General features: G+C 37.2%; 1 protein-coding gene across 1 annotated transcript in view; it reads right to left on the bottom strand.

Annotated features, from left to right (window-relative positions):
* Positions 1-8: 8 nt before the first annotated feature.
* Positions 9-13,471, bottom strand: part of MED13 (mediator complex subunit 13) — a 60,219-nt gene continuing 46,756 nt past the window's right edge. The window contains exons 17-30 of the mRNA XM_085301360.1: positions 13,000-13,167; positions 11,979-12,202; positions 11,259-11,448; positions 10,282-10,747; positions 9,409-9,628; positions 8,551-8,742; positions 8,145-8,368; positions 7,458-7,600; positions 7,072-7,230; positions 6,790-6,975; positions 6,452-6,600; positions 6,003-6,176; positions 4,649-4,749; positions 9-3,927 (exon numbers count right to left, since the gene is read on the bottom strand). Of these exons, the coding sequence (XP_085157486.1) occupies positions 3,795-3,927; positions 4,649-4,749; positions 6,003-6,176; positions 6,452-6,600; positions 6,790-6,975; positions 7,072-7,230; positions 7,458-7,600; positions 8,145-8,368; positions 8,551-8,742; positions 9,409-9,628; positions 10,282-10,747; positions 11,259-11,448; positions 11,979-12,202; positions 13,000-13,167 (2,729 nt within the window). The 3' untranslated portion in view covers positions 9-3,794. The remainder of the gene's footprint in view (positions 3,928-4,648; positions 4,750-6,002; positions 6,177-6,451; positions 6,601-6,789; positions 6,976-7,071; positions 7,231-7,457; positions 7,601-8,144; positions 8,369-8,550; positions 8,743-9,408; positions 9,629-10,281; positions 10,748-11,258; positions 11,449-11,978; positions 12,203-12,999; positions 13,168-13,471) is intronic.

The raw sequence follows: 13,471 nt of genomic DNA, 5'->3' as shown, positions 1-13,471 counted from the left end.
CCGCAAGCAAGGCTTCATGAATAATTTATTCCATTTGATTTTTTTTAAAAAGTATAAACTTTTTTTTCTCATTTCCTCAATCACAATTTGTACAACTCAGTGTTTATGGCATTCGGCAGCGATAGTGTTTGTTCCGTAATCACGTTTTTGTCATGATAAATACGACGGCTTGGACCAGTAACTGTCACCGCTGTGCAAGAACTTAAAAACGGCCCTCGGTAACGCGACCCCGCTGCGGGGAGGGGAGAGGGGAACATGYCCAGTAACGAGGCCACAGGCTGCAAGGGGCACGCCAGGGCTTTGCCAGGTCCTCACCTCCAGTTTACACGGGAAATACTAAAGCTATATTAGTAACTTCCTGAAAAAGCGCCCCTGAGGATTATGGTAGGTCCCAAATCCAGTTTTACTGTAAATTAAGTTTTACTCTACTGAAAATAAAAAGTACGGGCCCCACCACCACCCCAAAGCACAAGGCGTAGTCCTGGGTCTTTTAATTAAAAAAGACGCGCACACGCACACAAACCTTCCCAGCTGCAGGTTGGCAAGACAGTAATGTCATGTAATGTCACCTCATTAAGAAAACGTTCTCAAAAGAAACCCAGATCAAACATTGTTTATGCAGCACTACCATTAAAACAGACTGATATGCTGTACCATACTGTTGTGCAGCAAATTATATGGTGTATTAGCATTTTAAACACATTTTACTCTTATTTTTGAAAGCTTTAAAATAATGTAACATACTATTTTGATAATACAGTATTAACAAATAGTGCTTGATTAAAGACATCTGCAAGTCTTCATAGCAACACATGAATTTAAAATTACCATTGTAGAAATACAATAATCTGCGCCACACTGACAGCTAAGTAAGAACATAGCTGAGGATTTAAATATAAATTCATTTATTTTTACTTATCTTAGGAAATGTTAGAAAGATTTACAGGTTACAGCTACTTTAAAATTTAAGGGTTGTCTGCAAGTACAGTTGGTGGCCTGCTGGTCTAGCAACAGTGTTTACAGAAACCTGATTCAAATAATAGAATAAGTCACAGTCCAGATGACTACATGGCTTAAGTACGGTATAGCTAAGTTAAAATACATCGTTTTTTAATCTGAATGGAAAAATTTCAGATGCATCTTTCACTGTCTATCTAACAAGAGAAGATAAACTTTCACAGCTACTTAACAGAGCGCTGCCAGGAACAATGTTTTTTTGCAAGACCATTTTGAGAAGCTAGAGCTGAAATTTTCAAATACGTTAAGCCTGTACTTACTAAACCATCCAAATTTTTGGATTGCGACAGTTTTATTCATAAGTCACTAATTATGTGCCCTTAAAAGGGTAAGAACAGCTAAGTGAAAGAAACTAACAAAAATATGCCCAATGTAGTAGCTGGCTCCATGGGGATGGCAGTTTTGATATGCACATTGCTGGCTGTGACTATCACTTTCAGAAATGGCCCTCCTGATCTTTTCTAGTGATTACAGTYGTATAATTTACTTAAACTGCATTTGGGGGAGGGGAAAATGGCATATTTCACAGTTGGAGAGTTTCACAGCAAAGGTTGTGGTCCAGTTAACAGTTATACCCATGTTCAGGCAGCTGATTCACTTACCTTTACGGATACAAGTCAGTTTAATCAAAAAAAAATGCTTGAAAATTCCAGTTTTAGAAGCACTTTTCCCCTTAAAAATCTTAGCCAAATGAGAAAGAAAACACCTGCTCTAAAACAAAAATGCATTGTTTAATCTGTGGTACATTATCAAGAAAAAGTAATGGACAGACCCAGTTTTTAACTTTAATATCAAAATATGCTGACTTCTGATTGCAATCATGTTTTTTTTTTTTTTGAAGAAATGACTGAAAATTTTTGTCACCAATTGTACAACTTCTTTATACAAAAAGAAAAAAGTTGCTAATATTGTATATACACAATTCAAGGAGACTTTATACGAAAAATGATCTCAGGCAAATATTTTGCATTTACAAAACATGATTTTCATCAACATATTAAGTTTTGTAAATACAAGTGATTTCTTCTTTGTAGAGGATTAACAATGGGTGCACAAATGGATCTTAAAACTTGCTCCTTTCAAGGTTTAGACAGGCAAAATGAACAGCTCTGAGACCCAGGTGATAAACTCGCATGGGTTCTCACGACAGGCTCACGAGGGCACTGCAGGAGTAAGTCTTCAACCTGGCAGTCAGAAGATGAGGAACTAAGAACAAGCATATGCTGTTGCTCCTCAGCACCCGTAGGGGCCATTTTGGAGCAGCAGCAGACATTTGGCATGTGCTAGGAGAATGGAAGGAAACTACTGAGGAAAAATGGTGACTGTAGACAGAGGGAGAGGTTTACAAAAGACTTATAACTCGCAAGTCCCTTCCTTATGGAGGACTAGGACTCCTTGGCAAATGCCCTAGCCAGAGTCTGAAAAGGGGACAAGGGGAAGGCCATACACTGATACTTGGGACCTTCACCACAGTGCCAAAATACATGAAAAAGGAAAACGTTCAGGGTTTTGTTTTGTTTTTTTACTAGTGGAATAAAATCTGAATACCAGAATTCACTGAGAATCTATATACACCACATTTTAGTTAAACACACACCAATCTTAAAGTCAAGATTGACTATTTTTGCATTTGTAAAATGGCTAGAGCTGGGCTAAATTTCAGCCTTGCGGGAGACTTTGGATAAGGTCGGTTTTTCTGTGTCCGTGTGTTCTGTCTCAATTTGTGTTTTATCACAAATGCGAAAGCAAATAATGCAGTCACCACAGTGCCAAGAATATCCAGGTAACAACAATGCACAATAGATATTCTTGTAATAATAAAACTTGCCTACTGGAAATAGATCTGAGAATCTAGCCACAGCCCTGAACCATAACACAAACTTCAATTGAAGAGTTTATTCATTTTATTCTCACTACAATTTAAACCACCTACAATATCACTTATATATTGCCATTGTTACTCTGTAAAGGTGTGATATAAAACGCTGTAAGACCCGGTACCTTTTCAATTTATATAAACACAGTGAACTTCATTACTGTACATGTACTCTGCAACTACAGCTTAGCTGTAAATCCCCCACACACAATGGTATGGACATTAACCCCTCTATCCCCATTAAACTGTACATCAAGACAATACAAATTTACTGTTCCCACCCACCCCCTTACAAAAAAATAATACTCTAAAAGCAACCTACTGCAACTTTTAATTAAGACGATTACATATATTTTAGACCAATTGCTTTAAAGCAAGAAGGCAGTATAAACCTTCTAGGAAAATTTTTATAAAAGAGGTTAAGAAATATAAGACAATTTATACATTTAAAAACTTACAATAAATAAGAGATGCAGGCATTTTTTGAATACTAGGTACTATAATCCAATACAAGAACATCTTGATGTTCTGAAGCCATAGGTTGAAACTTATTGTTCCTCATGTTTCTTCTCATCTCCATGCTTTAAAATTCATTAACCATGACTGGGTACTATGGCTCATTACTCTTCACAAATACTGTGACTGGGGAAAAATGGTTAAATTTGCTACTAAAAATGTTATAATACACTTTCTGATCATCCTTCTAAAGAGTCCCCCATAGTCAATGCATCAAAGACAGTAGGGTTATAGATGCCCTTCTCACAAGCCAAAACAATATTTGCTGGAAGTAACAAGATTCATACCCCATCACAAACAACTTGCACTGAGAAGAATTTATAACTTAGTCCTGCAGTGAAATATCCCTTTTCCTCATTCTTGTCTTCCAAAATTCAGATGAAGATCACAGCATATTCATGATAAAGTTATACAACTGATTCAGCACCACAAAATGAACTGGGAGACACGACCGTCTGTCCTGGGTTGCAGGATCACAGGTTAGCCAGGAGAGTGCATTGTACTGTTCCAGAACAAACCTGGAAAGCAAGCAAGCTTACATCAAGCCAACAGATTTTCCCACTACTATTTTCAGGAAAGCATTTTATAGTCCTCATTTAATAAAAATTCAGTTTCCTTAGAACTAARCACAAAATCATTTTGCCAGCATTCTGAAATAACATGCCTTCAGAATTATCACAGCAGGTCAAAGCTAAACTTTCATTATTATTTCAGTGGCAAACAGCCATTTTAATTGTTGATGCTTTACTAGTATCAAGAGATTTACTTATGAAAATAAAAATCTAGGGAAGTCTTGACTTTCTCATCAACAAGTGTCCTGTTTTTACATGAATCTACTCTCTTCTGCTTTGGCACTTCACTATTCCCACAACCCATCCAAGATTTTTGGCTTAACAGCTTCCATTAACTTACACACCTTCTTCCCTGTTACACCTCAAACTCCCTCCTAGCTTGAGTAATTCATTGTCTTTCAAATATTTTTGGTTGTAATTAACATTAATTAGTTGAAAGRGAGCTTTGAGATGCTTTAGTTTGTTTTTAATTGCACTGCTTTGCAATAAAGACGTATTTTTAATTACTCAAAGCACGGTAATTTACAATGTGTCTATGTGAAGTACTTAATGATACCAGCAGCACAAAAAAAGAAAACTAGCAGCAAGAAAAATAAAGAAATATGTAACTTTACAGCAGCAATATGAAAAATGGAATGCAGATTTTTAAGTGATTAATCGTAAATACCTGAGCACATCAGAAGTTTGATTAGAATCAAGTGGATGGGAGTGTTTACTGTGGAGTAGCTCGTCTGATTGCACTGAAGGCACATGGAGGTGCAAAGAGGCCTAAGAAAGGAAGAGGAAACGCTGGCAGTTACTCCCCCATTCTGCTACAACATGCTTTTTCCCCTGTATTGTTGATCTGTACCTTTCAGCCACTTTCTATTGTGACACACAAGCTAAATCATGCTTTAACCTTATACAGTCAAGCATTAGCATTATCAGACTGTGAGGAAATGCACTCATAAATCTCTTAAAAGTACAGTGCTAGTAGCATAAAACATCTTACGAAATACTTTTTAAAGTCCCTTTGCCTACATTAAGTAACTATCAAAAAAAGTAAAGCAACCCAAGCGGCCCAAGATTTCTAGTAGTACGTGGACTTCAAAATTCAGTTGCCTTCCGTAAGACAAGTCTATTTATACTCCACAGAGCTACTTATGCTAAATAGTAAGTCCTCCATTCAAAAACAAAAACAAACAAACAGAACAAAAACAAACAAAACAAAAAAAAAACCCAAACCCAAACACTTATACCAAAAACACAGCTAAGCTTAGGCCAAGAGGCACCACTAATCCAGACAAATAAGGCTGAAGAAAATAGATCRGTATCATTAGATAATATGGTATAGTATTCAAGATGCTAATTTAAGTCAAAATGAATAATGTTAACATGCAAAGTTTCTCTGTATACTAATGTATAGCTTTAAGTGTGCCAAGTCTATTGTGCCATAAAAAGATAAGGAGATAGACAATATCCAGACAAATGGGGCAATGACTACCACTTGCAGACAACCAGCATTGAAAATCTAGTTTTTATGCTTCGTGCAATACACAAACAGATTATTTTTACCCAGTGTAAATTATACTCGTGTACTTCCCTCTACTACCAGTCCCAAAGGGAGTCACACATTAACCAGAGATCTGGCCAGCAACTCAACAGAACACCTATCCTTACAAAACAGCACAGCACAAAGCCAGCAAAAGAAAAAGGAGATCAGACTGCTATAAAGAAACCATCAGAAGGAGTATTTTCTACTTTAGTTAATAATGTTTCTCCATAAAATATATATATATATATATATATATATATATATAATAAAATATATATATATATATATATAAAACCCTTTGGCTTAAAAACTTAAAACCCAACTTCTCTAATGAAACAGAAACATGCATATTCTAAGAGACACGCACCAAATTTGTTTTCCGCACAACAATGAATAATTCTTATTATTCAGATCCCTGCACATTACATGATTATCTATGACACACTGTCCAGGAAGATGGTTGTACAGACTGCCGAGGTTACAATACCTTAAGAAACAAGGGACACTGATTTTGTGCTTGAGGACATGCTGACCAAAACCAGTCAGGCAAGGGACCTGCTTTGGCAGTTGACACAAAGTAACCAAGGGCCAATGGCTGTTGCAGTATATTTGTTACTTCATCGTGAGATTCTGTTGAAAGCAATCGATCTGTACCTTGACCCTGTAAAGCAACAGGTAACAATCTAGCATTAGGAGAAGGTGGCTTGAGAGAAACTATCTGTAACTTTCAAAACACAAAGCGTTTTGAAACATCTGAACATTACATGAGTTTTGCAAAGACAATTCAACATCCAATTGATCCAAAATGTTTCATGGGAACTTTTCATTCCACAAACAAAATTAGCAGATAGAGGAAGAGAGGGGAAAAAAAACCCCACACAACAACAACAACAAACACCCACACCCACACCACTCTGCATTTATTGTAATAGTTACCTTGCCCATATCACCTCCATGGGGGTAGTGGGACCCTGGAGAATGTACAGGAGATCCAGTAGGGGATGCAGGAAGAATATTTATAATATCAGGATCAAGATCATCTCCAGTGTCTAACAAGTCAAAGATCCCCATTCCATCTGCTCCATCTTGAAAAAGAACAAGACCAGTCAATTTCTACTTTCCCTAGGTACAAGATATGACAACACATTGTGAAATAAGGAATTTTCGATATAAATCTTGTGGCTTATTAGAATAAACAAACTTAATACAGGAGGAGCAGTGAGGGGTTTTTGGTTTTGCTGTTTTTAAGGCAATAAAAAATTGTATCTACTAACCATTGTTTGTGTTGAAGGCCAGGTCCAAGTTTTCAGTGGTATAAGTTGACGATGCTACTTGCACAGAAGCAGATGTGGGAAACACAAGTATATGAGTGCACGATGTATCCTGTGGGGTATTCAGCTGAGATGTCTGCATATTTAAAGTGGTGCTGCGTCCAAATACAGAGCCTGTCGATACGGAATCTTTGGAAGAGAGATCAAGTATTTCCTTAGTTTGATTACAATGGAACTACTAGCTCCCTTACCAAGGACAGAAGTTTCTCAGAGTTTCTCGTATACCTGGCATAATAATGAAGGACCCCTGTGGTTCCATCGCCACCAAACATGCACTGAGAATACTGGGAGAGTCTGCAGCAGAGATACCACACATCCTACACATATCTTTTAGTCTCTTACTGAGGGACTGGAGGTTTCGGCGACTCAGTAAACAACTCCAGTCTGAGGAGATAAAAACATAAGTTTGTTTAGAAGAACAATATTTGCTGCAAAATACATATTTTATATATAGTAGTGTGCAGTTTAAACTTCACATGTGCTAAMCTTAGAGTTCCCTTATATATTTGTAACTTAGCTTTTCTTCCAGAAATAGAGAAAGACACTATTTTTTTTTTTAAACAACATAAAGCTTCAAATCAAATTTTAAGACTCTAAGATACTAACATTACCTTTTAACTCCCCATGTCCTATTCTTCCTAAACGGCCTATTACAATTCTCCATGGCAAAGAGCTCATCTGCACAAGTCCCAAGCACCATTCCCAGAGTTTCTGAAGACCAAGTCTGCGGGCAGAACCCTTTTTCCTGCGAGCTCTAGAATGGAGAAAGAAGGGAGAACAAAAAAACAACCCCTAGGACCTGCAAGCCATCTGCAATAAGTTTCTATTACCGTGTTTGAAACTTCATATTTGTATTAACCTGAACATTCACAGGGCACAGAAATGTTAATATTCTAGTGCATAAAATCCAGCTTAATTTCAAATTAACTTAAACAAAGGGTTGTGGGGGGGGGGAAGGCAAGAAGGGGGTAGAGAAGGGAAAAGAGTTGGGTTTTGTTTTTGTTTTTTTTTTTAATTATTCATATCCTAAAACCAATGTGAAACCCCTCAAACTTTCTGGTTTTTGTGTGAACACACATGTACCAAAATATATAAAAAAACAAAGTTCTTCTGAAAATTTAGCTCAAAAGCAATATGCACTTAATAGTGAAAACACTTACTTGCTTTAGCTAGTTTTGCAATATAGTGCGGCTACAAAAGATACAATCAGTGTTATTCCTACAGCATCATAAACAGATGAGGAAGAGAAAAGATAAGTCAAGACATGCCAAAAATTAAATTAAGATGTTTGTTCTTACCTATTTGGTACATCAATATTAATTATGCAAGTTTCTAACTGTTCTCCGTAGAGATCTGTACAGGATGCCAGAAGCCATCTTTGATCATGAGACAAACAGTAGCCCACAAAAAGTACATTATATTTCTGACCAGCTTCTCCAAAAGTTTCTCCTAGTTCTGTTTGCTTGTCCTTTACGGGAGCCAGTATAAAAGGAGGGGTATATAGTCGAATACACTCGGGTCTCTACAGAGGTGACAGAACAGGCAATGAAGATTCAAGAAGTAACTATTTCCCCAAACTTTGGTTAATTAATATGAAAGACTCCAGTGATTTAATAAAAGAGAGACTTTTCTCTGATCTGCATATTTACACAATGATCAAGGTGAAAAAAAAAAAAAAAATCACAAACTCTTCCAGATACTCACATCAGGGCTCCTAAGAGCAGTTTCCATTGCTAAACCCGGGCCAAAGCCAGTTAATGTTTTCACGTTGGTAGAAGTTGGAAGAGGTCTCCGACACTGAGTAAATGCTGAAAACGCCAAGGACTTTAAATGCTGAGTATAAATCTGCCGGTCTTCGTGTTTCACAGGTTGTAAAAGGTACTGACATGGGACAATCTAGAACAGATTACACAGGGGTGGGGGAGGGAAGAAGAAAGGCCTCACTGTGCGCTATTTATATCGGAAAACAATTACTGTTTCATCATCAGATTAAATGGGTTTTTGAGATAGTATTGGGTAAGCTGTTTTTAAAATTTACTTAGCAATCAAATTTCTCTGGTTCTTTGGTATCTTCCCTCTACTTCTCCTAAATCTGTGTGGGACTTCAAATATTTATTCTTGAAATTTTCTCCAGAGAATGCAAGAATTTGGTTAGAAGAGAATCCTAGTAATTTCTCAAAAGAGAAATCCATTTATTGCTTTTGCAGCTGCTGACAGCATTACAAACTGATACCAGTCAGGAAAGTGCACTGCCTAAAGCCCAGCAGGGTCACACTGCTAGCAGAGATCAGCGATGGACAAGCAGTTTTCCCATGTTTTGCTCATTAGAGTGGAATACAGTTTCCTTTGAGATGCGACTGAGTACAGAATATACCACAGGATTTGGTTTTGATTAGTAACAGCCAAACTGCTCTAAACAACTATAACCTCTGTAATTTAAATAGCTGCAGAACTTTAAGTAACACTTACAAAGCAAATGTAATTTTTACCCTGAAGGTGTCTTCTCCAAAACACAGCTAAAGCAAAAGATACTTTGACACGTTGTTACAAACGATGACTTACCTGCACGCTAATTATATTCTTGATGTTAGGAGGAAGAACCTGAACCATCTCTAAAAAGCAGCGCAAAAGCCCAAGTGTCCATAAACTGGATGAGCTATTGTTCTCATCCTTTTTTTCGTATGTAAAAGGATCAATTATGTAAACTATGATTGCAGGCGGATAAGTGATGGCATGTGAATCTCCATCTGTAGGAAYGCCAACTTTATCACGATCCATAGTGCTGGAAAATAGATTTTGAAACCATTTACAAAAAGCCGAGTTTTATAGTGACATACTTTTCATTATCGGGTATTTCTACATTAAAATTCCCCAAAATAAACCTGAAAGACCTTTAAGTCAACTCTGGTTTAAGAAATAGTCTTCTCTATCTCATCTTAGTATGCAAGCTCATCAGCGATTCAGCATCACTGACATTTTCTTTATTACAGAAGCTCATAAATGCTTAGGTCTTTTGCATCAACCAATGCACAAAATTATTTACAAGGTCAGTCTCTCAGTAAGAGTCTCTTTACTACTATAACTTTGAAAACACAGAACAGAATTTTAAATGGTGCCAGTTACTTATTCTTCTCCTGCCCCACTTTAAAACATACAGAAGCTAGTGATCTGGTGAACTGAGAAAGTTTAGTGAAAGAAAAAGTGTATTTTTAAACCATGGCAGACACTGAGATGCTATTAAAACTGATCATTAAAGCTAACACTTGAATCAAAAAGTTTAACTACAATCATTTTATTCTTCCTAAAAAATACCTTGGTAACTAGAAAAGAAATACAGGAGTTTTATTGAGAGAATCAGAACTACATTAACGCACTTATTTTTTCTGAGCTGGAGCAGGRGATAGCCTAATACAGCTGAACTATGCAGTCCATTACCTTTCAGAAACCTCTGGATGGGGCTGCACAGGTGCAGAAGGATTATCTCCAGATATCCCTGTAGTTTGCAGAGGCGGCTGTTGCTGCTGTCCACCCGTTTGCCCATTTTGGGCTGTTGCAGCCTGTGTGGGCAGGGAGGCAGAAGTGGTACTGTTCATACTGCTAAAAGGTGGAAATGAAGAAGGCTTGCCAGCTGGTATCCCGCTGCCTATACTGGCAGAGGATGATGAAGTGGCAGTGGTAGTCAAAGTTGAATTAGCTGTAGTAGCTGCAGAAGACATGGCACTGTTTGATGTCATTGTCACAGTACTACTGGTAGGAGCTGCAGGAGCGGATGATGGAGTGTTGGGATTTCCAGCATTAGTTGTCACTGGGGGCAGAACAGAGGTCGGCTGGCTTGGGGGAGAGATTAGATTTGTTTGGGAAAGTAAAGAATTGTCCAAGGGCTGAGAAGCAAGGTAAGGACCTAAAATCAAAAAAAGCATAATTTCATGTTGTAGCTGGTTTTAGCATACTTACGTAAACTGATAGTTTTTACAACATAGAGCCTTAAGTTTTAGCGTGCATTTTGCATCTTAAAACACAAGTATTAAATTTTCAATTTCTAGCTTTTTGTCTAATAAGACTTTCAGAAATATCTAGAAATCTACTTTAAAGAATACTTTTTTTCCATCCATATTAAACTTGACTAGGAACCACTGCTTCAGTCACCAAAGCAAAAAAAAAAAAAAAAAAAAAAAAACAGAAGTCACAGTCAGACAATGACACAACCATTTCCTAAAGATACTGCTAATGATAAGAAGCCATTTTGGCTCATATCTAAACACATTTTTTTCCCAAGCACAGTACAAAAAATGAACTGTATCTAACAATAAGACTTAATGCAACTATTTCTCCTTTTCTGGAGAACTCTGGAATTGAGTTACTGGTAACTGCATGAAACAAAAACAGCACAAAAAAATATTAAGAACTCATACCTAGCTCATATCTGCAAACTTGTGCATATAGTTTGAGTTTGGAAAATGCTTCATCGTTGGCATTCGCTGTATGCGAGAACCACTCTGTGACCAGCTTGTCAGAAAGCTTCTTTGAAGCAGTAGGTCCAACTCTCATGATCCCATCAGGCAATAACTTACAGATAGGTCTATGCTGACCAAGTCTGCATGACTACAAAGACAGCAAAATAAAAGATGCAAGATTAGGTATTTGTAGACTTTAAGAGTTGTAAAAATACCAAACAAAGGAGCATACATATAGAGAACTCAATTTAGTTTTGATGTCCAAAAGGAGTATTTTAATTCTAGAATACATCAGCATGAAATACTGTACAACCATTTTATGRCACATTTTCAGGTTTCCCTAAATGCAAGAAAAAACAGATTGATACATCATCTGCTCTAATCTTAGTCACAATTCAAATTATATATACATTAAATTAATTAATTCTATGTGGCTAAACAATTGAGTAGCAATTTACAGTTTTACCACTGAGGGGCGTCTACTGGACGGATTCAAAAAAGCTATTACTAAAAGGAATAACAAGCAGCATGAACAACCCTTATCTTCCAAGTGCCTATTCTTGAAATCCTTTCTGTGTGTTTCTATCATTGAAGACAAACCTGATAAGTAGTTATGAGTATGTATCAGAATGGTCTTCCAAAGATCTATTTCACCGTTAACTGTCATAAATAATGTACCTCATATATTGCAGTCAGATCCCTAAAGAAGCTTTTGGCTCCATTCAGCAGCGCCTCATTCTCAGGGCACACCACAACATAAGCAACGTCTCTTTGAGATCCGTAAGGTTCCAACATCAGCCTCTCCCAATAGGGCAATGCAAATGGAGACAGCACCAGAAAGTCATAATCATATCCCAGCAGAAATGTTGGGATTGGCAGYGGTTCCGGCGACTCATCAGTTCCTAGATAAGCAAGATACATTTTCCAATATATTAAGCAATAAGCTAATAAAAAAAAAAAAAACACCCAGTTTCTAGGAAGCATGAATAGAAACACTAGTGTTACTAACAAGACAGAATGCTGATTAGAAGTAAAATAGTCCTCATTTTAAAACATACAAACAAAATGTATGCACGCATGATCCAACCCCCTGCAAAAAGGCAGCAGCCTCTTTTTTATTTGAAATCTCCCAGRGCCTCAAGTAGTATTTTTATTACTATATTGACAGTCAGAAACAGATCTTTGCTGTTCAGGAAGCCTTCCTCACAGAATCTAAACCATCAGTCATCAAGAAATGAGGAGGAAGTACAATAGTCTAAGCAGGCATGTGAAAGAATGTGGACCACAGAAGGAATACACCAAAAACATGCAATTACATGTACTCTATATGTATAATTTGAGTATTACAGTAACTATGAAAGATCTGCTGATGAAAGGCCACCCTTCCACGTGTCGGTGAACCAATCTCACACACTAATAGAGTCAGAGTTTAAATCTTAAACCAAGTATACAAAATTTATCATCTATCAGTAAACGTGTATTGTTTTCTAACAGTATAGTTTCTTGCTGTTAGAAAATATATGGAATTTCCTGTTTTTGTAAAGAGAAGAATTCCCCCCATCTAACAGTTCTGATTAGCGTAAAGGAAAGGTCCAAATGCTGCTTTAGCATTCCAGTAGGTTCAACTGCATCTAGATACTGAGGTTTGGTAGTYGGAGCAAACAGAGATTAATGGACAGGAAACTATGCAGCAGTTTACCATAAGAGCCTCTGCCAGCCATTTTGTGAAAYTGTTGCCATGTGAGGGGGCCTTGCACACCCCAAGATCGGACTGTTCTTTTTTTCTGAATTGCATCCTGAAGAACTGGCTGAAGCGAGAGGAGCATACGAAGGATGTCCTGGGAACACTGCATGCTCACATCCACAACTGAAAGGACAAGAAATTGTCAAGGCTTAATACACCAACAGGAGGGAAAAAACAACAAAAAAAGACACAAAAAAAACCCTTCTACAAACAATCCAGAATCCGATATCATCTTGACTTTAAACATAGTCACTTTTTTCCTTAAATAGGTAAATAAATACGCTGTTCATACAGGCCATGCAAAGGTTAAGATGTAAAACATCAAGCACTTTTTTTTAATCTGTAGAGTTCCTTCCCTTGAAGGCCTTACCATCTTAGTATTTTTTTCCTTAGTCTAAATTAAAAAAAAAAAGGGGGGGGGGGGGGA

The sequence above is a fragment of the Rhea americana genome, unplaced genomic scaffold (assembly GCF_003343005.1).
Source record: "Rhea americana isolate MKP2758 unplaced genomic scaffold, rheAme1 scaffold_175, whole genome shotgun sequence".
Taxonomy (NCBI): Eukaryota; Metazoa; Chordata; class Aves; order Rheiformes; family Rheidae; genus Rhea; species Rhea americana.
This window is presented reverse-complemented; position numbering and strand designations above follow the sequence as displayed.